General features: G+C 42.8%; 2 protein-coding genes across 3 annotated transcripts in view; both read left to right on the forward strand.

Moving 5' to 3' along the window:
• The first annotated feature begins 636 nt into the window (after positions 1-636).
• Positions 637-6,856, forward strand: LOC110482444 (guanine nucleotide-binding protein G(I)/G(S)/G(O) subunit gamma-11). Of its 2 annotated transcripts, none has more exons than XM_085566624.1 (3): positions 637-1,074; positions 3,471-3,574; positions 6,421-6,856. In XM_085566624.1, exons 2-3 carry the CDS (start codon positions 3,479-3,481, stop codon positions 6,544-6,546), a joined length of 222 nt encoding a protein of 73 aa, XP_085422750.1. In that variant the 5' UTR covers positions 637-1,074; positions 3,471-3,478; the 3' UTR covers positions 6,547-6,856. The 2 variants fall into 2 exon arrangements, with proteins under 2 accessions (XP_085422750.1, XP_021407383.1); XM_021551708.3 differs by lacking the exon at positions 637-1,074 and adding an exon at positions 3,088-3,342.
• A 131-nt stretch (positions 6,857-6,987) lies between these two features.
• The window catches only part of LOC110474736 (putative acyl-CoA dehydrogenase 6), a gene marked incomplete at its 5' end in the record, with an annotated part of 75,479 nt that continues 59,359 nt past the window's right edge, over positions 6,988-23,107 (forward strand). Inside the window, 2 exons of the mRNA XM_085574137.1 lie at positions 6,988-7,080; positions 19,027-19,147. Of these exons, the coding sequence (XP_085430263.1) occupies positions 6,988-7,080; positions 19,027-19,147 (214 nt within the window). The remainder of the gene's footprint in view (positions 7,081-19,026; positions 19,148-23,107) is intronic.

Consider the following 23,107-nt stretch of genomic DNA (forward strand, 5'->3'; position numbering starts at 1 on the left):
GTCTGATTCAGCGGGGCAGGAGGTCGCGGCTGACCCGGCCGTCACCGGGGCGCGGAAAGCTGCGCGAAGCCGAGTCCGCCCCGCCGCGGGAGCAGCGGGGCCGGGCGGGGGGCGCCGCCGGGGCTGCGCTCCCCGCAGAGCCTCCGCCCGGGGCTGGGCGAGCTGGCTGGGGTCCACTCCCCGCCCCGCTCACGGTACGGGATGATGCTCAAAGAACGTTTCCTGTAAATCACGGAGAATCCAGGACAGGTCACTTAGCGAAAGCCTCCCCTCTTCCCCCGTCATCCTCGCCTTCCCCCCGTTGCCCCGAGGCCGCTCCCTATTCGGAAGCTCCGGGTAGGGGACGGTGGAACGCCGAAAATCAAACGCTGATCCTGCTGCAGGTCCTGATCCAGCCGGATGGAGTAGAGGCTGCTTGGCGAGTGCCGCCGAGACAGACGAGCGGCACTAGTTTACCTCCGTAGTGAAAAACGCTGATGAACTTGAGAAAATGCGGCATCGTCAGAGGGCTTGGACTCTGGAGAGGTCTAATGGATAACAACTCTGGCAGTGCAAAGAGGGGTGGATTTCAGGAAACATCATGACCGGGTTTATTCTACAGATTGTAACCGCACCAGGCGGTTACATCTCATCACAATGAGATGTGATCTGTGGGAGGAGGGGTGAGCGGCAAACAGCGCGTTTTCCCTCTCTAATTTAACAGACACATTGCATTAATTAGTGTTTACCCCGGATCGCATATAGTAAGAGAGATAAGAGTGGCTGTATATTAGGCGTGTTCTCCATAGATAACAACAAACTAATCTGATCTCCTATTGTTCTGCTCTGCTCCCTTTACAGTGACATTGGGCCGCAGTCCTGCAGGCAGGCACTGCCCTCGATGGGTTGCAATACAGGGCCCTGGAAATTTGTGGCCTGCAGGAAAGAAGACAAAGTCTATACAGGCTGTAAGCAGGAGGCACTTCAGAGCGCCCTGTTTACTTGAACTGACTTTCTCTCCATTGCTTCTATGCTTTCCTTATGTTGTGGAGGACTACAACCTAGTTTCCTGACATAGTTTTATTTTTCATAAAGGTAAGAAAGGAGCAAGTCTAATTCCTACTCCACGTACATGACTTCTGAAAGGGTATGAATGGCACCTCTTTCCCTCCTTTTCCAGAACTGTTCCTTTTTTCAGAATCTCCAGTAGCTAGAGTATAAGTGGGTGCTTTAGTGACAAGAAAATAAACTCTGGTGCGGCTTGAGTCATCATGATGGGATGTATGTGCCACGATAGATTCTTATAGCTACAACAGTTATTAATGGGTGTCCTCATTTTTAGGGATTTTGTTCAGCATATTAGGCAGAGCAGCTATATCAAATCTTATGTCCCTCCTGAAGAAAGGAACCAACAAACAAATAAAAAAACCCACATACTTTTTCTATTTCCAAAAGAAAGCAAAAAGTCTTCTTTCTAACATTGGGAAACTAAAGTAGTTTAATATGATGTTTTTTAATATGTTGTCCTAGACTGATGTCCTTTAGTTTTCATCACATTTTTTTTTTTGGAATTGCAAAGAGAGAAATTTAAATACCACTTTAAATAATAGCAGCAAAGTGAATGCTGCAATGCAAGCACCATTTTCATTATTTTCCATTTCGTCTGTGCACAGACACATAGAAATCAAACTGATTTGAAGCCCCCTATCCATCAATGCTGCTATTCAGCTTCTCCTTTGCTTTAATTTAGATCAGGTAAATATCTGTAAAAATACATGAACCACAGTAAATTTAACACAGCAAGTTGTAGAAAGTCCGTTACTGAATGCCATCTGCAGAACTAGTCACGACAGCAGAGAGATCAGTGAAAGCTTTCCATTACAGAGCTCTGGGTACCAAATTCTTCCAACCCCAACCATGTCAGTGGTATGCCAGAGCCCACCTTCAGCTCACTCCTGCACCCCACACCTGCCTCCACCACATCCCATGCTCTCTGCCTCTCCACACCACAGTGTTTCTGCTCCCACCAACAACCCAGGCTGTTCTGAGATGCTGGCCAGCCAGCTCCTTCCACCTGTTTAGACTGGCCCACGACCAGCAGCTGGTGGGGTTTGGGAATACAGCTGTCAGTGTAGGTTTATGGGGGTGTGGAAAGTGCATACCACCAGCTGGGGAGGGGAAGATAGTAGCCATAGGGAGAGGGAGAGAAACTGGTTTTAGTGAACTGGCTAAAGTTAAACGAATACAAACCCCAAGGGCACTATAAGAGCAGTGCTGGAGAAGATGTAAATCTTACATGCTGCTGACAGCTGCTTACATCTGGTGAGTAGAAAGAGGAGGAGAAAGGAAAAATGTTTAATGGGAAAAAACAGAGAAGGAAAGAGAGAGGGCTAACTGCCTGTGAGGATCTTTGAAGTGGCAGATAACAGAAGGACTGCAAGCCCATTTTAATAGCCTGTAGCTGTGTTCAATCTCAGGGGTCCTGAACTGTGCTTCCATTGCTATTGTAGGAAAGCAGCTGCTAGGATGAGAGATGCTAGGTGCTGTACAAACATGCATGGAAGGACCACTCAGTTTCTAAAAGCATAGAAACCTATTTGGGATCTAGACCTCAAACCCGTATGCAACCACAGGAGAATTTCCTAACTACTTCTGAATGCATCCCTTCCCTTATGTTCAGTACTCCACCTCAACACCTGTCATAACTCCATGTGTTCAGAGACCCTTGTGCAAGCCAGGCACAAAATCCCTCTTAAGCAATGTTGCAATTCTGCTTTGCAGAGATACCTACCAAAAGGTTGCGCTTTTGGCATTGATGGGCTGGCTACCTGTTGAGGCACTTTATGTGGGAGTGGTTTCTTCCATTCTCTACCTTAGTCCAGTTCATCTGTAGTTGTAATGCACAAGTATTGAGGAACGTACCCATGCACACCACCTGCTTCTGCCTTAGCAGCTGGGCAGAAGAACACAGAGCCCAAGAATGCTGGTGGCACAGAGAATGAGTGATTTCTATGGCCGGGAGGTGCATGAGGAGAAGGTGGTGGGGGGAAAGATCTCACTGCTGGGCCAAAAGCCCCAGCCGACCTCGCTGCTCTTGCCCCGCGCTGGAGTTGTAGAGGATGAGGCCAGGGAGGTCAGCACAAGAGGGTCTCCCAGCTCCCGGCTCCTGCTGGGACGGCCAGACCTCCCTGTGCTGGCAGGGCCGGTGTCAACGCCCCGGCAGCGGGGCCGGGCCGGGCTCTAATCCGGTTAGGGGGGATTAGCGCGCAGGTTTAAAGGCCGGAGCGGCGCGGGGAAGGGGTGCAGGAGCGCCGGGGAGGAAGCGGCCGCCGCCGAGCAGCGGGGCACCTCGGGCGGCAGCGTGTGAGTGAGCCCGGGGGCGGGCCGGGGGCGGCCGTCCCACAGCCCCGCCACCGCCCGGGGGCTCCGGCCCCGGCGGCCTCGCTGCCCAGACGTAACCTTTTGTCCTCGCTCCCTGCGCACTTCTGTAGTGTAGACGATGCCAGCCATCAACATCGAGGACCTGAGCGAGAAGGACAAGCTGAAAATGGAAGTGGAGCAGCTCCGGAAAGAAGTGAAGCTGGAAAGGCAGCCGGTGAGCGGGCGCGGAGAAGGGGCCCGGAGCTGCCCGGGGGCGGCGGGGCCGGGTGCGGAGCGGGGAGCAAGCCCGCTCCTCCCCGGGCGGCGGGGCTGTGCGAGCCGCTCGTCCGCAGAGCCCCGGCTGCTTTGGGGCGGCCGCGGTTTGCACCGACGGTCCTGCCACCACTTTGGGTCAGGGGCCGGGGACGGCGCTGTTGGCACAGCACCGCTAACACCCGCGGGAGCGCCGGTCCTTCCCGGGGTGGCTGTGGAGCCCGGGGGAAGGAGCGCACCATCCCTGGGATAAAGCGCCCCGAGGGTTTGGCACGGGTCTCCTCGCCGCGGCTGTTCCCCGTGGGTTTGGCACCCCCTAACTTCCCCTCCCCGTGAGTCCCTGGCTCCCAAGGCCGGCACCAGACTGCCTTGCTGGGCGAGGGAGGAGCACGTCGCGCTCTGTTCCGCTCTTCTGTATGCAGAACGCGCTGGGACCTGCTGGTGCTAGGGGAGGGGTGGTCCTCCCTTGGGAAGCCAGGAGAGGGGAACCCTGTCGCGGCATTGCACCCTGCCTTGGCCCGCAGCCGGGTCTCAGCCGCCCGCGCCCCCGCCCCGCTTCCCGTGCTGTGCCGTGCCCGGGCGGGAGGGCAGGAGCCAAAGCACCGCCCGTGCCGAGCCGTGACCCACCCAGCCTCGTTCCATAGACATTTAGACGTTTTCACTGATTGTTCCTTCCCACAAGTACTTTCCCCTTAAAGGTTTATGGTTTTGTACATTTTCTGTAGACGAAGGATGTGTAGAACTGATCTTACTCCATGACAAAACTATTTTTTTTTTCAATTCTGCACGCCAATTGAGGTAAATTACACCTAAAAAACCCTTCAAGTTAGGACCAATAATGCGTTTATATGTGTGAATCAGTTAACATTAGTCATGTTGATTACATTGAACGTCTAGGTTTTAGCCTAGACCTATTTTCTTTAGAAAATAAGAAAGCCGGAGTTATGTTTTAGCTGTCAGTTAGGAATCAGTGATTATAGATGTTACAGTATAGTCTAAAGCTCCAGCAGTATTGAGGGCTCAACATCCAACTAGTATTGATACATGTATCATCTCTCAGAGATGATTCTTAGGCTACTGAAATACACTCTGCAGGATATAAAGTTTTGGAAATAATAATAACTTTAAATACTTGTCTACATTTTTTGAATAAACCAAAACCCTGATCACTTTAGAAAAATGGCTATTTTCAAATTTTCCTGTAGTGAAACATACTTAATTTTACCAGTGCATTGTAACAGAAGTTTCCTTGGGAGAATGAAATTGGTGTAGTTGCCACAGTCCCCTGGTACCTGGTATGGGTGTTACAGGGATTGTAACACCCTGGTATGGGTGTTACATGGATTGGGGTATGCAGAAACCACATTACCGTTGGTACCAAAATAAAAACATGAGCCAAAATTTTCTTGACCCCCCACTAATAACTTTATGAAATAAAAAGGAAGTGGCCTTTGGAATGAAAAAATTTTCTAAATGTGTATTTAAGTAGTTTTTTTTATTTTCTTATAAGTGAAAGTGATCCTGGCAGTACTGACTGAAGTAAAACAAACCCTGGTCCTTCATATACTTTGGCATGCAATTTTACTATGGGTGCTCCAATTTGAATGAACAAAGTTCTCACGGCGCAGAAGAACAAGACACATGTAATGGGATTTGTACATCCAGCATCTTCTTTGCTCTAAGGCAGCTAGATCTTATTTTATGCACTGTTTAATTGGGAATTAACTCTGTTCTTTCTGATGGTTTAAAGCTTAATTTTGCACAGGCCATGCTCTGTCGTTTGTGATACAGCAAGTGAATTCATTGGTTCTCTTGTAGTTTTACCTTTGAAATAAAATATAATTAACAGAAGAGGCAAGGGACCTTAAATTAGAAATACTAATCATCTAGTGGCCTGGCCAACAGCTGATTCCTGCTGCTGACTCTGCACAGCTGTACCACTGCAGGGCCTGTGGGTAGGAAGGGAGGAGGTGGGGACAGAGCAGGAATGTGTCCTTAGGCATGTCAGGTATTTGGGCATCTAGGGACAGTTTCTGCTGGCATGGGGAGTAAGAGATGTGTGTGCACAAAGAACCTCAGGAGACCCAGACGTTCACTTGTGCGCTCTCAGGCTCCACAGACACCACTACCACATGTCCTGCATGTGCTTCTGTGTCAGTGAACAGAAACTAAATATGCTTCTTCATAGGTGGGGTCTGTGCAAGCTTATCTACATCAGTGCTAGTTTGAATGCTATTGGAAGTGTTATAGTCTCAAAACACAATAGGCTCTTTTATTAACCATTGTTTGAAATAACCCAGGTAACCAATTTGTCTTTCCTAGTTAGATTCTCATTCAAGGTGCATCATTGCGATAGCAGAACTGCGAAGTAAGAATTGGTATTACTACTGAAAAATCATTGCTGAGTGTTTTGTTTGTGAAAAACACATAAAGCCGTAGATACTTTGAAACTGAACTGAAAGTTACTGAACCAGAAATTGTTGACCATAAGTCATGCTGGTGCTGAGGGAGAGTGTGATCCACAGCTTAATAAAACTAGATTGGCTAATTATGAACACAAATTTAACTACGCAGCGTCGGCTGTCTGGAGTGGTGTTTACATTCTCAGAGATACTCACATGTTCTGTCAATATCAGGCTGTGAAAAGAGAGGAAGGAAGCAGAGTATTCACGTGCTTAGTGCTCTGTGGCCAGATATTTTATGTTTGGTGGGAAGGGAATAAGAGAGAATGTAAATTCACGGGTTTCCTCCTCTGATGAACATTTCCCACGACCGTAACGCAGTCACTTTTCTGTCCTTTCCCCCGAGGTGTCCAAGTGCTCCGAAGAGATCAAGAACTACATCGAGGAGCGGTCGGGAGAGGACCCGTTGGTGAAGGGGGTTCCCGAGGACAAGAACCCCTTCAAGGAGAAGGGAGGCTGTGTCATCGCTTAGAGAAGGAACCCCGCGCCTTCCCCTGGAGCAGACATTCCTCCCGTAACCTAGGGAGTAACTAGCGTGTCCCCACCGCCGCCGGTCCGTGTCGAACGAGCACAGGAGCGGATTTCTTTTTATTTTCTATTTGTCCTTAGAAAAGTACAGAAACCCACGCGAAAGCTGCCGAGCCCCGCGCCGGCCGCCGGGCAGGGCCGGCCGTGCCCCGCTCCCCAACGCGGCCGGCCCTGTCGCCGCGCGGGGCCCGCTCGCCGCCCGCTTGTCGGTCTCTTCCTGGCTGTTCGTTGGCATTAAAGAAACCTGCCCGTAACCCGAGAGCTGCCGTGCCTTGCTGCCGGGGCGAGAGAGCGGGAGGAGGGCGGGGCGGGGCGGGGCAGCCCGGTCCGTGCCCGGCGGCTTTGCCCCGGGCCGGCGGGGCTGGGCGCTGCGGGCCGGCGGGGCTGGGCGCTGCGCGGGCGCTGCGCGGGCGCTGCGCGGGCGCTGCGCGCCGGGGACAGCCCGCGGCACCGCCACCTGCGGGAGGCCCTCCGGAAGGTACCGGGGCACCGGGAGCGAGCCAGGGCGAGGGCAGCGAGCCCGCGGGACGGCTCGGCGTGCGCTTAAATAAGTAAACTTGCCTCCGGCAAGGCCAGAAACCGTGTGTTCCCGGCCTGCGTGCGACCCGCCGGGTGGCAGAGCCTGCCCGGTGTGCGCTGCCCTGGGCTCGGTCCTGCCGAGCAGAGCCCGCCGGGCACCGTCCCCGTTCTAGAGGCGCACACAGTGGGAGCCTCCTGAAAAACTAAATCATTAATAAAACGGAAACGGGGCGCTTCTGGTAACGTAGCATGTAAATTGCATGCCAAATGGCAACCTGTTAGTAATGTTAGTGCTGGCGAACTTCGTGTATTCCCGTCAGCGAGGTCAGTGTCATCCGCAGATCTCCGTGGCACTGTTCAGGGCGCCTGCCAAAGCCAAAGAATCGGCAGGTTCGGCTGGTGGGAGCCCTGGTGTGGTGCCTGCTGCGAGGCCGAGCACCAGTGGGAAAGAGACATCCACCTTTAACATATGAACCGCTGGGAAAAGTGCTGGAGTTCAGTACCTGCTGCAAGGGCCAAACACCATTGTTGTGGCCACCACATAAAAACAAACATACAATGGGTTCAGGAGAAGGGAATGTAAGGACTTATCACAGATTGTAGGCAAGTTTCCAAATTCTGGCTGGTCGTGCAGTGCTCTGCTGTAGTTTTTTAAAACAGTATGCTCTGGATTGCCAGATACTTTCATATGAGTTTGGAGCTATGCTGCCCTATGGGTGTTTTTAAAAATTATTTGCATAAAATTACTTGCTTTTAAAAATTACTTGTATTTCCCCAAATAAACTTAATTATTTCCAAATTTCACCTCTCCTCCAGTCCACTGTGGACAAAACATAGAGGAATTACTTCTGAATGAAGTGACATTTATCTTGGCTTTGATTATTTTATACATTCACACTTCCAGTGTTAAAATATCCCAAACCCAGTGTAATTAATCAGATTTTCTATCACTGAGATCTGTTATCACTGAGCTTTGGGAGAAGGGGATGTATTGTATCTGTTATAAAAAAGAAACCCGAGCAAAAAGGAAAAGAGACACATGACCTGACACTTTCTTAGTAAATTAGTTTCATTTCTCTACATTCCTGGACTCTTTGGAAAGCAGAAATGAGATGATAGAGAAAGAACCAAAAGCTGGAAATGAAGCCTCCTCCTTCACCTGGATTAATAATTTAGAATTTTGTAGCTAATACCATTGTGTCAAATTTGTGCTGAATCTGACTGGAGAGAGCCTTCATATATCTATATCTGCAGAGCTATCTGCCCAATGAACCTGTTCCCTGGCATGCTGCTCTTCATTACATGCCCAGGGACAACAACTGCATTCATAAAAAATTAGTGTCCTGAAATGCAGAGGACAATGCCAGACCTTGTGAAGGATGTGATCTCCCACTATCCATGACAAAGAAGCAGGTGATTTCAAGTCCTGCTTCTCTGTCATGGATAGGTTAAGGCACACATTGTTTTGTATCTCAAGTATTTGTAGCTGTGTATTGAGGACAGGGGAAATAGCTATATTAGTGTCTGCTAATTGCTGCTCTGCTGTGTGACACAATGCGTTTTTTAAATAAAAAATTCCCCTCCCTTGATTTTTATGCTTGCCATGCCTACTGAAGTGCAGATAACAGTATGTTCTACCTTGCTGGGTTCAATACAGATAATTACATCATGGGCTAAGAGGGAAGGTGATGCTACATTTATCACATAAAGCCCTGTGATAATATATTGTAAAATAAATCATAGTAGGCAATATAAACCTGCTTTTTTTCATTGCCCTCCATTTAAAAAAAATGCTCACATAGCACTTATTTTAGATTTGCTCTGATCATATTGGAAAAAAAAGAAAAAACACTATTTATGTCAAATCCAGTCTGATGTTCACACAAAGCTTCTAGCAATCAGTGTTTGTTTTGTCTTAAGTTAAGCCTTTCCTCAGTGACTTTAGGATAAATTGAAAAGTGTCCCCAAAGTCATTGGGAGAGAATGACCATTCAGTATCTGCAGCACATTTTAAGTATACCTGTATACCTTTCCAGTAGCTAAATCCAGATGCAAGTACCAGAGAAATCAGAGAAATGAGCAGTGCAATTCCATGAGTGAGAACTAGGTTTTTTGTTTGTTTGAATTAATTTTATTTTTTAGTTTATTAATGTGCTTTAAATGATCTATAATGTCCCAATTGTTCTGAGCAGGATGAGGAAGAGACTCTTTTAATTCCATGGGCTGTTTTTAGCAAGGGTATTGAAATAATCCTGTGAGTGGTTTCCTTTACAACTTTATAGGTCACCACCCTTCCTCTTGGAAATTGAAAACGTAACTTTTCCTTAACTTGTTGAACAATGCTTGCAGTACACTGATATCCTACAGCTTGCTTCAGTAATTAGTATAACTGGTTTTAAAAAAAAGGTTTAACTTATTCCATGTATATATGTATGCCTAACAATATTAATATACATATAGAATGTATATGGGCTGCCTATTTGTCTTTTTCTCTGGCATTAGTAGTAAGAAACTTTGGGAAATGGTGAAATTTGACATATATTTTGCTAGAGTTTAATGTAATAAAAATAGCATTTAATTTTATGCCAGTGGTGACTGGGTATAGTTACACTGTGTTGTGTGTCTGTAGGATGTGAATTTCCCCTGTGACAATGAGACTCCACTAAAGAACACTACTGTATTTTTTGCCACTCTTGGCTTATATGTCATGAGTTTCTGTTTATTAATATATATCTATATATTTTTGCAGCAATTAATGTATCTTCATATTAGAACATGCAGGATCTGAATTTTATATTGAAATTTCCTTTAACTTTCTGGTAAATTTTCTCTAAATTTTCCATCAAAATAATATGGTTCTTTCTGACTACTGTCAAAATAATGAAAGGTGACTACTATTAACATTGGAGCACCTTGGATGGAGTTGGTTTATTTATTGTTGTAAGAAAACATAAACTCCTGTCACAGGATGGTGAAGTAGTAACTTGGTGGTATTAGAAAGAATCACTTAAATTCCTGTTTCTTACTAAGTTGCAAGAGAGAAAACATACAGCTGAATCTGAACAATACATGACTAGCATTTGTAATTTTAAAACCTAATTTATCGTACACCAGAGTTAAAAGCTTCAGGAAGAAAACAGATGTAACACTGGTAAGGCTCACAGATTCTGCACTGACTGCCCATCTGTCTAAGGGAAGCAAAATGTATTCCCAGACTCTGGGGTATTGCAGTAGTCTTTTTCACCTTGTGTCTGACAGAAACATCACACAAACATTTAAGGGCTAATTCTCTTGCTGGTACTGAGAATTTTTGGTAGCAATTTATCAGAGAGGAAATTTTCACGATTGAATTTTGTTATTAGAAGAGGCAGCTGGGATATACCGCTGTAATATGGGAGACCATCAAGTACACCTACTAGTGCCCTAACAAGAAGTGCTTTTAAATTAGTGTAGGAGAATAGGACAGAAAAAAAAAAAAAAAAAGAAAAAAAGAGGTTCAGTTTATTTAAGCAAGCTCTGTAAAAAGCTTTTTCTCATAATAGGAAAAATGTCACTTTCTGTACAAGTGCTTCAGTGTTTTGCAAAAGTGCAATTAAGGCAATTTTGTAATCACCAGTCCTATTTGTTACTTGGTGTCAGAGTAAAGCTGACATTGAGATTGAGTTGTTGTGTCCTAACACTAGATTTTTTTTTCCTGCCTCATATCAATGTTAGAACAAATTTCCACTGTGTCTAGTTAGACTTCTCAGTGAACATTTTTTTAGTAGATCTATGCCTAGTGGATGTTTTTGTCTCTCAGATCTAGCTATTATATTTCTTTATCATTGCCACATTTGATTAGGCAATACAGTTATGCATTTGTGACAACTAAAATTTTGTCTTAATAAGCATTTTATGACTGAGCAAAAAACTGGGGTTGATACAGGTTTTGTCTGACAATTCAGATGTGATAGTGTGGGCTGCAGTGAGAGAACTTGTTTAGTTTCTCCAGGGATGTAACCCAGAGTCAGAAGGAGGACCCAAACCCCACAGCATGCCAGCCTCTGGTGGACATTATGCTCTATCTCATCAACATCTCTGTGTTGAAAGTATGATTTGCAGGAGTAAGAAAAGATGGTCACTTGCTCAGTCCTTTATCCTTTTCATAACTTGATACGAGTAGCCTGGATACTATTCCAGTGTCCAGGGCTCCCTGTCATCCAACAGGCTTGTCCCAGATCAGTGCCTGGATTGGCACACTACACATTTTTGGTCTTGTAGGACTACCCTGTTTAAAAGCATCTGCCCTCAGATCCTAGGAATAGTTGTGCCCTCAGCACTCACTTTTTCACAAATTTTGGGATCCTCTCTTTTCTGCCATACTCTTGGTAGGGCAGTTGAAGTGGTTGTATTTGTGAGTGTGCAGGGACTGCCAAGACACTCAGGTCTGCACAGGAGGGATTAGTCTTTGCAACTATCTTTGGAAAAATGACATAAGGAGGGAGAAGATGTTGGCTGGGATCATGTGTTCCTTCCCAGCTGGAGCTGCCTTCTAGCCTCTCTTTCCTCAGGAAATGGTTGAGCAGGGCTCAGCTCCAGGGTGGTGGGCTGAACCTTTCATTTTCTTAGTATGGTGACGATGTGTGTCCTCTCTGCTTCAGCAATGAGGCTCCCAGATGTGCCAGCAGCTGCCTAGGGTGGAGGGCAGAACGTGCTTCTTCACTCCCTGGTGAACTTGTAGCATTTTAAGATTTCAGTAAGTGGTGGAAAAAACTTTGTAGTTGATTCAGAGTTTGGATTTTTTGGTTTCCTGAAGTAAAAATTGTAGCCAAATATATGGGACCAAAAGATAATCACTATTCAAATTTCTGAGTAATCACCCTTGCTTTATCCCTTTAGGTTTGTTGCAAGGAACTGTGTTGCAGTGAAAAGGAATAAACATAATGATTTAAACAGAAGATAATAAGATACTGACAAATGAATAGACCAGGCACAATTGCAGAATACTTAAAAAGTGTATGCTTTTTTCCCATGGAAAATCAGGTTTTGTAAAAATAGATGAGGACAGGTATGCTTTATTAAACAGTGAGAAACTGCCAACTCTTACATTATAGGGTTTTTCCCTACACTATTTTTTTTTTCCTCTGAGAAAGGGAAAATTTCATTTAGTAACTGTTTGTTCCCATATTTGGTGATCACTGCAGTCTTTGGTACCCAGTGCAGTAGCAGATTGCAGATCACTTTGTTGCCTGTGGCACAGCTTAATTGAAGGTATGAAAAGAAATTGTTGTGCTCTGATTAATCAGTTTTAACTGCATGTCTTTCCCATTTAAGCCTTATATTTTCCAGCTATTAGGAAAATTTTCTGTGTTTCTTCCTTATATAAGCATACTCAATATTGGTTTAAAATCCATTGGAAGCTTCTCTGGAAGGTCAGTTCTTGCGACAGCTATGTGCAGCAGCATTGGAGAAACCCACTTTTTTTTTTCCTTCTCAGTGATACATTCCAACTGGCTTGAAATGTCCTTTTGATCCAGTAGGTTTTTCCTCTGTGTAGAGTACACCTTGTCCTGCAGGCACCAAGTAGAGCCATTGGCTTCTGCATGTGACATGTATTAAAAGCTGGGGAAATCAAATGTTTGGAAAACCTTCATCAAAATTATTTCCTTTTTGTTCTTTAATTACCAGCGAATTCTAGGACTTTTTTTCTGCCACATTTTTCATAGGGTCACAAAATTAATGTCTAGTTTTAAACTGATCTTTTTCAGTTCAACCCCATACCATCATGGAAAATGTTTTGTTGGCTTGTTTCCAGAAACAGTCTGATGACAGCTCAGGCTACAAAAGTTTCTATATCATCATTGAGGCCCAACCTCAAATCCTATATGCAAATAGGCCAAATTTTTCATTGACAATTCTTGTAGCTGATCATTTGCCCAGGTGTTTCACGTCATGTATTTGTCTGGGTAGCCAACTGGGAATACTGAGTAAGAGATGCATATTGTATCCAAATGCCAAATCTTCTATATTGTGGGCAAGAGGAGACTTGTCTGTGAAGCAGAGAAGGGTTTTGGTAGCATCTGGGACATTTGCTATGACCTCTTGCATAGCAGTGAGTTATATTTTACATAGATCTCCTAGGTGAGCTCCTAACTAATAATAATCTATGTTTTTATAGGACAAGTTAGAGCTATCTCCCTTGTTTCGATTAGTATGAAAAAACCCAAAATCAATAAAAAAATTCCAAACAACCCCCCAAAAAACTCCACCCACAAAGAAAACAATCCCCAGAAAACAGTCCTGCAAAACTTCCTGAAGACCTTTGCCCTGTACTGGTGGTGCATCCTGAAAGAGGAAGCAGTCGGCTGCAGCTTCACTCTCCAGATTACTGCAGACCACAGGCAAGCTTGTAATAATGGATTTTGCTTGCCAGAAGAAAATGCACTAAATGACTTTGAGCAGGCAAGGTTAGCACTGGCTAACCAGTGGCTAAAGAACATTTTCTGGCTGCTGTGTGGTTAAATCATAGCTGTTTAATGGGGTTATTTTTAGCCTGTTGTGGTGTTTAAGTCACATACTGCCTCTGCTTCTGCACCCAATGTCATCACAGACTGAATGATTGCCTTTTCTGCTGGGGCACTGAGCCTGTCAGGTCAGGCTCTCCACCACCATGCTGGGTGATCCAGGCACGTGGGCAGCTCCTGGCTTCTGCTAGGGTCTCCTAGCATGTGTCCTGGGGGCTGGAAGCACAGCACTGCCATCGATCCTGCTAGTGCTGGAGGGACAGAAGGACATGAATTTGCCTACTGCGTGCCCCAGACATGCTCATCAGTGAGCTGCCGTGCAGAAGCTCAGTCTCTCCACAGCCTCTCTGGTAGGGAGCAGCTACAAGGAGCTGACCTGCTTCTCTCACGCACCTACATTCTCCCTAGTTCTGTCCTGAATGTGTTTCCACACCTCAGCCTCCTTCCCTGTGGCCTTTCCCTACCATTCTGAAGAATATTACTGGCAAAAGATTGTCCATCAAACTTGATTTAGGGCTTTGGAAGAGTCTTGAGGGAGTCAAGGAGGGCTGTGACCTCCAAGCCCAGGAGTGAGAAGAAATGAGTAATATATTCTGAGAAACTCATTCAGGTGTGCTTGGGGGAACCAAGATGGAGAGCAACATGTGGGAAGTGGGCAGCTGCTCACTCAGGACTTTTTCCTTCCACATGTTTTTCACGGGATCATGAAGTGGATGTCTACTTTTAAATTGAACTTTTTCAGTTCAATCCCGTACCATCATGGAAAGCTTCCCTAGGTCCTCCTGGGGAGCACCTGAGCAGAGCTGCACAGGCTGCACGTGTGGCCCGTCAGGAGCTTGCCAGTAGGGTCCTGGCTGTCTGGCACCCCTGGGGTGGCTTTTGGTGTCCAGGTTTGGTAGCACCAATGTGGCCCATGGGTTTGCCCACCTCAGCTTTGCCTTGCGTTGTTCTGAAGCACTAACTTGACCTCAACACAGCATTGCCACAGTGCTGAGTTGTCTCACTGTGCAGTCATTGCTCCTTGTGGTTTTGATTAAAACTGAAGGACAAATGTTGTTTTGAAGGCTGTTAATTATTTGCTTTATTTATTGCTGATATGGAAACCAAAGGAATCTCTGGTCTATTACCTCTTGTTCAAGTCATTGTTGCACTAGTGTCTAAGTAAAACCACTCAAGAACTGTCATTAGTATTTTGTTGTTTATTTATTTGCTTTTTATATTAAAGATCCTACTAACTGTGTGATCTTTGGTTATTTTATTAATAGAGCTAAGTTCAATTGCTGTAACTTGATTTAAAGAGAAAAAAATGCTGCTCCTAACATAATATGGAACAGTTATGTAATAAAATAATAGAATCATAGAATGGTTTGTGTTGGATTGGACCTTAAAGATCATCTGTTTGCAGCCCCCCTGCCTTGGACAGGGGTGCTGGTCACTAGGTCAGGTTTCTCAAGGCCCCTTTCAACCTGACCTTGAACACTTCCAGGAACAAGGCATCCACAACTTTTCTGGGCAATCTGTTTCAGTTTTTTACCACCCTCTGAGTAAAGAATTTCTTCCTAATATTTAATCTAATCCTGACTTCGCAGACTCCATTTAATCTTCTTAATAAAAAATACCTTTTTCTTAGACATTTTTTCTTCTCTAGTAAATTAGTCTATTCTCAGCTGAGGTATAACTCACAGGAAGCTGTAGTGAAATTTATGTAATTTTTTACGAATTCAGTTTATTGTTTTAAAATTTATAATCTTACTAATAGTGTGCTGAAACTGTACACTGTGCAGTCTTAAAAGAGGTACTTAGAAGAGATTGTGTAGAACTGGTGTGGTCTTTAATTTCTGAATTGCATGATAGAAGGTAAACATCATGGTGAATAAAGAAAACTAATTTTTAAGTGTTATAAAGGACAGTCGTACATATTTTCAGTACCTAATTTAATTCAAGTGCAGTTTCTACTGTTGTAGAATGCATTTATTTTAGAATGCAGAATTAGATGGCAATTGCTAATGTTTCTAGGTAGTTGCTGATACATAATCAGCACAAAATACTGAGTATCAGCATAATATATTTTTGTTACTTTTCTCATTTAAATAATATACTAAATTTCAGTGGAAAATAGTCAAAACTATGGCAGTGATTTCAGGGAATATTTTCATTGCTCTTTTCTGAAGAAAAATTAAAATTACCTGTTTCTAAAAAAATCTGAATTTATGTCTCTGTCCCTTCTCCAACCCTGCCATGGCATTTCCCCAGTCCTAGGCAGGAAGCTACAGGTGCTGTTTTCACAAAACTTTGTCAAGACAGTTTATAATGAAAACACTTATTTTTCTTACCATAGTTCAACATGAAGTGAATTTATTGGCTTGATCCATTTCCAACTGGGCAAGTATCCAGAGTGTTTTTAATAATTCACAGCTGATAACAGCCCTGAGGCCATTTTTTGGAGGCTTCCCAGAGAACAGCCTAAGCTCATACTGGGATGCAGGCTAAACCAAGGCTGACTCCAGAGCCTAGTCCTTTAAGTTTGCATCTTTAGTGTTTGGAGAAGTAGCCTGAGAAAAACACCAGTTCCATCTATAAGACTTACTGTCCCCAGTATACCACAACAAAAAATAACAATTTTTGTTGTGGTATAATGGTACTTCATCAGGTGGGAAAGTTGTATGGCTCCTTAATCAACTTTATATCACCAATGCTATGAAGATTTGGCAAGCTAGATCAGGTGGAAAGATTTCTTTTATGGCTGAGGGTATCTGTCAGATGACATCTGTAGTATGCAGTGCTAAATATTTCTACTGCTAGAAGTTTTAGATCTTTTTATAGTTGGTATCCTGATGATGGAAGTCTAAATTCTGGCATCCATGATTTCCATGTTTCTCATGATAAAGCATATATAAATAAGCAGACCACATACTGCTCACATACTGCTGAAACCTTGCTTCTGTACAATTGCCAAACACTGCATAGGTACCTTAGGGTTTAAGTTAAGCTGCCTACATAATATGTACCTGCAGTTCAAGTGTAAAATATTTTTATGGGGGCACAAATGTGAGGAAATAGCTAAAGCCAAGGGAAGGGACAAATCAGATGAGTGAGTACAAAGCATTATTTGACCTGTCCTCAGCAAGCTTTTAAGCAAATGTTTAATTTTGTGATCATTCAGTCACTGTTGTCTTGACCCTTTAAAAATACCCCTCCTTGTTTCAGTTAGCTTTTTTAGGAAGGGATGACAATACCCAGTAATCAGTGATGAAACAGCAGCCAGGAGTACTGTAGTTCTTCAGGAATTTGGCTTATTTTTTTATGAGGTTGTACAAGGGAACGTGTTCCTGCAAAACCATAGTGAATGGTCCAATAGGTAAGAAGAGACTGTGGCTATCAGTATCTGGACTCTGCTTTAAAAAAAAAAATCTTTAAAGCCTATTCAAGTTATGGTTTGTGCAGTGAGGTTGTCATTGGGGGTTTAATTGTTGTGTCGTGCAAGGAAGATCATGTTTTACTCAATGTGGCAAACCTCACCTGGTAATAAGTCAGTTCTGTTAAGCAATTTGTGTTTTACTCAAATACACAGGAGCAAACCTGCAGAAAGCGTGGCTTAGTCATTCAGAATCTGGTTAACTTCAAAAGTAGCTTTATATGTAGGCTACAAAAAACTTGGCCCAGTACCAGCTACAACAAACAAAACTCTATATTAGCATATTCACCACATATTTTTGCCAAGATCCATCAAAACACTGGAATAACTTTTTGTATGCTCTTTCGGGTATTCCCCTGGGTGTTACCCAATGAGCATTGCCAGATGCTATTACAGCCAAAAGGGTGTTTCACCACCTTCAACATTGAGGGTCGGCATCTTAGGATCTGAGCATGTGGGATATGGCAGTACAGAAGAGAAATATGAGCTCTCCTAGATAGGGTTCTGCCAAGTGGTCTTTTACTATTGATCATTAGGCCTGTGTTAATCAATATAACAGTGGGAGAGAGACAATAATTGCTGAATTAGTTGAACATTCAGTATACGAATTTCTCAGAATTTGGTGAGAGAAATGAAAAAGTAATTTTCCTATTACCAATATTCAAGTATTCTTATTTCTGTGACCAACTGGAAGGCAGAAAGCAGCCATATATGGGCTGAAATTCTCCAAAGTATGTGCAATAAATACATAGTTTGGAAGAAATTTTTGCAGGGTCTCAAGAATACAGCAGTCATGGAGGGAGAGGATTCTATTTCCAGCTCAAGAAATAGCACCACAGGACTTGTTTATTTAGTGGGGAAAGAAGACTAAGAGGAGTAAGTTCTTGAAATAACAAATTCTCTCTTCATGAAACAGAATAGTAATAAAATCATAGTCACAGGTTAAAGCACTACCTTCCTGTTGGGACTGGTGCTTGTTTTGGTCGGGTTTAGTTTGCGGGGAGGATGTTTCCCATTTGGACTGAGGTATGTGGTGCCCTTGGCTGCATGGCAGAAGCAGCCTGTGGCTAGGCTGGTTTGGGCTGCAGGGGTGGGTAGAGGTGAGCACCACCAGCTGCATCATGGTGAGCTGGTAGGCAGCAAGGACACACCTGCAGCCTGCCCACTTTGCTCCTTTCCCAGGGAAGTCTGGAACTTTGTGGAGCGAAACATCCAACTCTTGTGCCCTGAAACCTGGAAATGTTGCTGCATGTAGTGGCTGTACTGCAGATGTGTTTTGCTTGCAAAGGGAAAAGAACAATGCAACCTGAAGAGAGTAAGGACTGTAGCCAGGCAGCTTAGGGCACTGACTTTTGGAAGGTGTGCAGCACTAGCAGTAGCACAGTCAAGAGTTTCTCAGGGACTAGATTTGGAATATTATCAATTCTTGGAAGAAGGTCTTACTTTCCAGTAAATGTTCAGTCAGACTTGTGAGGAAGTCTAAATACAGACATACCCAAAACAGCACCGACTTCCTTGAGCATGTTTCAGGCAAAGGGAAAGGAAATTAATCTCTTCTACTTGATTTTCTTGGTACTATAGATGGTCATCAAGAACAGATCAACATTTTTTTGCCAAGGTTCTTTTGAGGATAGTCCAGATTTTCCTTCCTGTCACTTTCTAGAAACTGTACCCAAAAAAGTAACAAATAATGGGGGAAACAGCCATTTTCATAGACCTTGGAGAGACTTAAATTAACCCTGATGGCCTATTCTAGTAGTAATTGCTAAAATAATTATTTACATTGCCTCATTACATTTGTTGTAATAGTTGTGGGTGAGTGGAAAATAAGGATATCCAACAGGAAGTAAGATAATTAGTAGGCTTTTCCTTGTATATTGCTTTTTTATTTTTCTTCTTGAATTACAGTTTTTAGGTGAAAGTAGTCAAAAGTTTTTGTGTAGGATCCCTGTGTTTATAACTTGTATAATTTGTTTTCCAAATCTAGATCATTGACAAGGAGATTAATCCCTTTGTGGATAAGTGGGAAGAAGAAGGACAGTTCCCAGCACATAAAGTGTTTAAAATTCTGGGACAGGCTGGTTTCCTTGGTGTGGATAAGCCAACAGGTAGGCGAGTGTATAACTCCTGACTGTTAATAATAATATGCTCAATAGATTAATTTGCTTTTGCCCCAGGTCAAAGCATGGGCTGGAATTCAGTGCAAGGTTTGCTTATATCCCTCAGTCACATGCATGCTGGTTACCATTGCAAATACACAAAATAACATTGTTGATGTACTTAAGTTGATATTCTTCTAAATACAAATGTTAAAACCTGTATGACAGTTATTTTTAAATTAGGGAAATGAACATCACTTCAATTTTCAATATAAAATCTGTATAAGAACTTTTCTTCTGCATCCAGATAAATACAAAGGAATCCAGATCTTCATTAAAGAAATCACAATTTGTAGGCATTGGAAGCATTTTAAGATCTGGTTTATTGTACTTCCTGAACATGCAACCTCTCCATCATTTCAAAGGATGAGGACAGTGTGGCCTTTAGGCCATTATCCCCTAGATTTTCTTTTAAATGCATTTTTCCAGCCCACAGAAGCCTGAACAGAACAGGAGGCTGATGACACAGAGAGTAAGTTTTTGTGTGTATGTTTATATATGTAGGTGACACAAAAAGTCCAGAGGAATATGAAGTATTTCTGCTCTTCAGCTAAGATACATATTCTGCTATTTTTTTGTTTATATATAATATATACTTGTTTTCTTTTCAAATGCTGCTGTTACATATTCAAGTCATAATTCTTGGTAATTTTTTTACCCTTATTTTCCTACATTCAGATCAGCCCAATGTGTTTGAACAGTTAACTGCAGATAATTTTCTATATGGGGCAGCTCACACAACCTCAGCTATGCCACACCACATCATGATGTTTCTAAGGCACAGGGTTCTGTGCAACAAATTATGTCTTTTTATCACTTAATTTCAGAAGAAAAACTCCCTCTTGAAATGAACTCATATTCTTATATTATAATGTGGAAGGTTGTCCCACAGCTGTTCAGCTGTTAGATCTCAGAGAATTGTTGGGCTGTGATTGTCTGACAAATCCAATTAGGTCTGAGCTGGTATTTCTTTACAGAAATGCTGACAGTTCAAGATTATGCTTAAGATCTATTTAAAGGACAAGTAGGATTACTGGAGGAGAGAGAAAACCCCTTCTACTTTCTGCTATAATTGTTTGATAGGCAGATTTGAATTGCATCTCACTGGGTCTCCTTCACGTTGCTGATATTCGTGTTGGTTGTAATAAAGGGACATTGCTTGGTTTCCAGATTTCAGTTCTCCCTTCTTATATTCATCACAAGGCATGCAGAGGCTTTAGCTGGGGTAAGGAACCTCAGTGCTGAAGGTGATGCACATAAAACATTACAGAGGTGGGAACTTTATATAAAGCTCACAACATATCTGGACAAGAAATAATTGGAGTGAAATCCAGTGAAGAAGGGACTTGTGGAGGTAAAGTTGGCACAGAAGGTTGCAAACAATGATTACACTTGGCATGCTCATGTTTAAGACCATTTAAACTTTGGCTTTGATGTTTGTATGCTGTTAATGTAATTTGCTTGACCTCTGCAGCTGCATTTTATAAAAGGCATAAAAATTGATAAAATCCTCAGCAATTTGTGATCCATCTCAGTTCAGTATTGTTGGGCACAGAAAGTGCACCAACTCCTTGGAAGATGCTGTCTTTGCAGCATTCAGTTGTGCAACAGGATGTCACCAGATCCAGTTTTGCTCTGTAATGGTGTAATGCCACCAGGTATATCCTGAAAGTCCTGAAACTTTCTCCTGCTGGTAAGTCAAAGTGTGGTGTGTAACAGCACAGTCTCAACTGCACAACTTTGGTAGAGCCTGAAATTCTTTGTCTTCTACACCTCTACAAAGTGCTTAGGCTTGCTATATGATTCGTGTATACTGTAAAATAAAATTAAACTATTCACTTTTATACTCTGCTTAGCCACTTCTGTTATTTAGTTGATGTTTGCAGAGGAAGAGAAGTCTTATGAGATTTGGAGAAGCCAAGAGCAGACAGGAACTTCAGAGGAGTGTTGCAGGAAGTATGAAGAAGAGAGGTTAAATTGATTTGAGGAGAGTAATTGCAATGCAGAGCACTTGTGAGTTAGCTGTCTGCCTTACTTTCTCTTTCACAAACCAAAATTATCATGTTGCATCTCTTCAAGTCCAGATCATAAGACATTCTCTTTAAAGAACACTGATTTTTTTAAAGTTAATTCACTTTAGTAATAGCTGCAATTTTGAAATACAAGTTTTATTGAATTTCTTTTCCAAGATCATTCTGTTAAGTATGGAGGGTTTTTTTCCTGCAGAAATAATTTTGAAGCTTTCTGATTGGGCAGAAATGGGTCACAAACTTGTTTTGCTTAGATAGAAGGAAACATCTGTTGGATTTCAGATTTGTTGAAACTGGGCTTTTTCCTGTGTAAACACCATTGCCTTTATGAACAATGAGCTGCTTCATGGGAGTCAGGTTTTTAAAAGAATGTGCCTTACATGTGTCTTTTATCACTGGAAACTTTCTCTGTGTGGAGAACTGATTTGGGGCACTATTTGTATTGCCAAAGCTCCATCAATTCCCACTGTATACAGTTGCAGGCTACAAACTTGGCAAAGCTTTTCCTGTATATTTTTTCACAGTTGTTTACACAGTACTTAGTTCTAGTGAATATTGGCTGTAGTTTAGGATGTTCATTGGAGGTCATGTAAACACTGTGGGCAAAACTCAGACATGCACCCATAATTGGAGAATTTTTAAGATCATCAGTAGATTTAACTTACTGTCTGGTCAGTTCTCTGCCACAGAAAAAGTCTTCTCTTTGAACCATTTCTCTGCTCTGGTATTTTTTACATGACTCAAAAATAGTGCATATGTTAGTTTTCCTTAGGAAAAAGTTTGTGTCCTGTTACATTGCAAGATTCTTCCTACTAGTAAAATAGATGGTGAAAAGTGAAGCTAATTTATGCATAAAAAGTGTCTTTCTGATTTATGCAAATTTTTTTTTCAGAATTATTTCATTCAGGATTTAGAAGAAAAAACAACATCCCTATATACTTATTATTATTCATTTATCTTTACTGTGTATTTCTTAATAAATTATGAAATTCTGAGTTATTGAGCTACTGCCAGTCCCAAAACTAAGGGCAGAGAATATTAGGGCAGGCAGCAGAAATATTTAACCATTCTTGGTAGTTTGCCATTGTCTGTTTTGCTAAGGGAAGTGGGCAAGACATATTCTTTGAACTGTTCTATGTGCAGATTAGATTAGATACTGGATTAAAAGTGGAAAGTATCTGTTTGGTTATTTGTGATCTTATGATTTATGAATCAAAGCCTTGGCTGTTGCTAAATTTTAGGATGTATTGCCAAAAATGCAGGCTCAAAATGTACCAAGTGCCTGCATATGCCAGTGCAGATGACTAAAAGTTGTTTTATCAGTTGATGTAAAAGCACAGGAATCCTGTAAAGGATGGGAGAGAAGGGTTTGTGGGAGGGCAATGTTTGCTCTCCTGCGTATTCACATGGCATCACTGAAACATAAGTGATAATGATGTCTGCTCTGGCTATTTCATTAGTGTTTACACTGGCAGTACTGTAGAAATATTTAGTGGAATGCGTTGGCATCTAGAAATAATTATGACAAGTTTTTCCAAATAGTAGCCTTCATTTATTACTGTCAGACACCTAGCAGTGAATGTAGAAAATATGTACTTATATATTTCAGGAAAATTAAGCAACTGTGGTACTATTTGCACAAGAATGGGAAAGTGTAGTTCAGTACACTGTCTATCCCCTTCCCCTACTGCTGGGACAAATGCTAGATTCAGGACTGGAGAAAGTAATAATCAGTGCCTTCTTGTCACTTCAGACAGAGAAGCATCTAATAAAACAAAAACAATGTTGTAAGTGATTGATTGCACTGCAATTGGAAAATGATACAGTACCTTTCCTTCAGAAAGCCTGTTTATTACGAGTGTCTCTGTGCTGAGTGTGG

Source organism: Lonchura striata, chromosome 2 (genome assembly GCF_050655825.1).
Source record: "Lonchura striata isolate lonStrDom1 chromosome 2, ASM5065582v1, whole genome shotgun sequence".
Classification (NCBI taxonomy): Eukaryota; Metazoa; Chordata; class Aves; order Passeriformes; family Estrildidae; genus Lonchura; species Lonchura striata.